Source organism: Mangifera indica, chromosome 7 (assembly GCF_011075055.1).
Source record: "Mangifera indica cultivar Alphonso chromosome 7, CATAS_Mindica_2.1, whole genome shotgun sequence".
NCBI lineage: Eukaryota > Viridiplantae > Streptophyta > Magnoliopsida > Sapindales > Anacardiaceae > Mangifera > Mangifera indica.
This window is the reverse complement of record NC_058143.1, coordinates 8,370,600-8,374,264: the sequence shown is the minus strand read 5'-3', so window position 1 is coordinate 8,374,264 and position 3,665 is coordinate 8,370,600. Positions and strand designations below refer to the sequence as shown.

Here is a 3,665-nt window from a genome sequence, read left to right as displayed (position 1 = left end):
ACAAAATAATCGTATTCGAGAAGATGTCTGCAAAACAACCCAGATAAAATATATTTACAATTTACCATTCTTGAAATAATCCAGATAAAAGATATTTACAATTTACCTTGTCACATTTTCCTCAAAGATAGATGAAAACACTTAAAAAAGACCCAAAAATATTTAGCCAAAAAAAATTATCATTAACAGGTTTTATTAAAATATATTATAAATAATATAATTATATATATATTATTACATTTATTTAGATATCAATAATTCCTTTTATGTACGCAAGCAAGGTCAGCTAATGAAAGAAACCTTTCACTATCTTCACCAACTCCAAACCTGTGCCAGAAAACACACCCCATTTACCGCCAAATCACTCCACGCCCAAATTCTTAAACTTGGCTTAACTCAATTTGGACCATTACCCAACACCATCATCGACGTTTATGGCAAATGTGGCCTTTTTCAAGACGCCCATCATATGTTTGTTGAGATGCCGAACAGAGACCATGTCTCATGGGCATCAATTCTCACTGCTTACAACCAAGCCAATCTCCCCAACAAAACTCTCGCCCTCTTCCCCGCTATGTTTACTCTTGATAAGTTGCAGCCTGACCACTTCGTATTCGCTACCCTTGTTAAAGCCTGTGCTAGTTTGGGAGCTACTAGACAAGGCAATCAAGTGCATGCTCGTTTTGTGATATCGCCTTTTTCTGATGATGATGTTGTTAAATCGTCTTTGGTTGATATGTATGCAAAATGCGGATTGCCTGATGATTCCCGCGCTATTTTTGATTCTATCAAGCTCAAGAATTTGGTTTCTTGGACTGCCATGTTATCTGGGTATGCTAGAAGTGGACGAAGGAATGAGGCTCTTGAAATGTTTGAGAGGGTCCCGGTTAGAAATTTGTTTTCTTGGACTGCTCTGATATCTGGGTTTGTACAAAGTGGAAATGGAATTGATGCATTTTATTTGTTTATTAAAATGAGAAGAGAAGGGGTTGATATAGTAGACCCTTTAGTTCTTTCGAGCATTGTCGGTGCTTGTGCTAATCTAGCCATGTTGGAGCTTGGAAAGCAGATTCATGGCTTTATAATAGCTCTTGGCTATGAATCTTGCTTGTTTACAAGTAATGCACTAGTGGATATGTATGCAAAATGTAGTGATATTGTAGCAGCCAAAGACATTTTCGTAAGAATGAGACAAAAGGATGTAGTTTCTTGGACTTCTATTATAGTTGGGGCAGCTCAGCATGGGCGAGCTGAGGAAGCATTGGCTATATATGATGAAATGGTTTCAGCCGGAGTAAAGCCAAATGAAGTGACTTTTGTTGGATTGATTTATGCCTGTAGTCATGTAGGAATTGTTAGCAGTGGCCGTAAACTTTTTAAATCTATGACTGATGATTATGGGATTAGTCCCTCATTACAACACTACACATGCTTGTTAGATCTTCTTAGTCGATCTGGACATCTTGCTGAGGCTGAGAATGTCATTGAAGCAATGCCATTTAAGCCTGATGAACCTACATGGGCAGCTTTGTTAAGTGCTTGCAAGCACCATGGGAATACCCAAATGGGAGTAAGGGTAGCTAATCAGCTATTAAGCTTAAAACCCAGAGATCCTTCAACCTATATATTGTTATCAAATTTTTATGCCAGTGCTGCTATGTGGGAGCATGTTTCGAAAGTGAGAAAGCTAATGGCGGTCATGGAAGTGAAAAAGGAGCCGGGATACAGTTGCATCAACACTGGAAAGGAAAGCCAAGTTTTTCATGCTGGGGAGCCTTATCATCCTTTGAAGGATGAGATTTTTGAGCTGTTAAAAAAGTTGGATGGTGAAATGAGAAGAAGGGGCTATGTTCCTGATACCAGCTATGTATTATTTGACATGGAACAGCAAGAGAAGGAGAAGCAGCTGTTTTGGCATAGTGAGAGGGTGGCTGTGGCTTATGGGATGCTTAAGTGTGTCCCTGGTACAGTTATACGGATAGTGAAGAATCTTCGCGTTTGTGGAGATTGTCATATTGTTTTGAAATTTATCAGCGGTATTGTGAACAGAGAAATTGTTGTACGTGATGCCAACAGATTTCATCATTTTAAGGATGGAAAATGTTCCTGCAATGATTTTTGGTAATTTTAAGTTTGTTCAAGTCTTATATATGGCTGTCACTTATTCATTCTTTCATGGTTTACTTTATAATTGATTTATTAGGCCATCATTGTTTACAAACTATTATGTCAACTCATCTCTCTCCTGTGCTGGACTGTGGCTTTTCCAAAGATTGATCTGTAATTCTTATTTGATTCATTCGCTCAACCTTTCGACCAACCACTTTGATATAATGCCCTCTCATTAGTCAGAATCCCAAATCCATTATCCATGATGCAATTTTTGGATGAATTTAAAAGAAAGTCTGAGAATAGTTCTTGCAGCATTGGTTCCTAATGCCACCTATGTATCAAAATCTGCCATCGCAGTTGTTAGTTCTGTTTAGTCCTGTTATGTATAGTGAGTTTGTCACTCTAGCCCAATTTGTTCAGTGAAGCTTAATAATACGAGAAGAAAATTATCTTGGTGATTGGGCTTTTTCCTGTTTGACAAAAGCTATAAATACGGTTCTTTATTTTTTTTTTTGAAATAAAATTTACGAACAAATTCTTTGAAAATAAATGGATGATATACTAAGAGGTCATTTGGTTCCAAGATTTAAAAATAATCTTCATAATTTATCTTTTATTACCTTGTTTGGTTTGTCAATAATATAGATGGTAATTTGATTGCCATCTTCACCTTAGGTATTAAAATATTATCAAGATAATTTTGATTTTATTGTAATTATAATATTATTTATTAATTTTTTGAAACAAAAATAAATTTATTTTTAATTAATATAACAAATAATATAAAAATATTTAAAAATAATTATATTTAAGGGCATTTAAGTAAAATAAGTTGTTAGTATTTTTTTATTACCTTTAACCAAATATAATAATTATTTATACCTACTAAATTTTATCAAATATAGTAATCATTTATACCCAGTAATCTTCTAAGTAATCTATCTTCAAAATAATCTCTCTACTTTGATAATAAAACATTATCCAAATTAAACACCCCCTAAGAGGACTTTTGGTTAGAGTTGATAAAGATTATTTTAATAGTTTATTTTTTATTATTTATATTAATTTATTTGGTTTATAAGTAATATAAGATTCTTGTAATTTTTTATTACAAATAGTGATGTGATAAGTAATATAAGAGGCAATCTTATTATCATTTTCACTTTAAATTTTAAAAAAATACTTAGGTAATCTTAATTTTATTTTAATTATATTCTTATTTATTAATTTTTTAAGACAAAAATAACTTTATTTTTAATTAATATAATAAGTAACATAAAAAATATTTTAGAATAATTATATCAAAGAGTATTGAAGTAAAATAATATGTTAGTATTTTTTTTATTATCTCTAATCAAATCTAATAATTTTTGTATATTTATATAATTTTATCAAATATAGTAATAATTTATACCCAGTAAAATTATAGATAATTTATCTTTAAGATAATCTTTTAATTATGATATAAAATTTTATTCAAACCAAACATACCCTATAAGATTTACCTACATCTACCATTCAAATTTAAATTTATAATACTCAAAAATCCGCTC

General features: G+C 31.9%; 1 protein-coding gene across 1 annotated transcript; it reads left to right on the top strand.

Moving 5' to 3' along the window:
- The first annotated feature begins 268 nt into the window (after window positions 1-268).
- LOC123220549 (pentatricopeptide repeat-containing protein At4g14050, mitochondrial) lies at window positions 269-2,308 on the top strand. The gene has a single exon (XM_044642800.1). It carries the CDS (start codon window positions 290-292, stop codon window positions 2,123-2,125), a length of 1,836 nt encoding a protein of 611 aa, XP_044498735.1. The 5' UTR covers window positions 269-289; the 3' UTR covers window positions 2,126-2,308.
- Window positions 2,309-3,665: the final 1,357 nt, after the last annotated feature.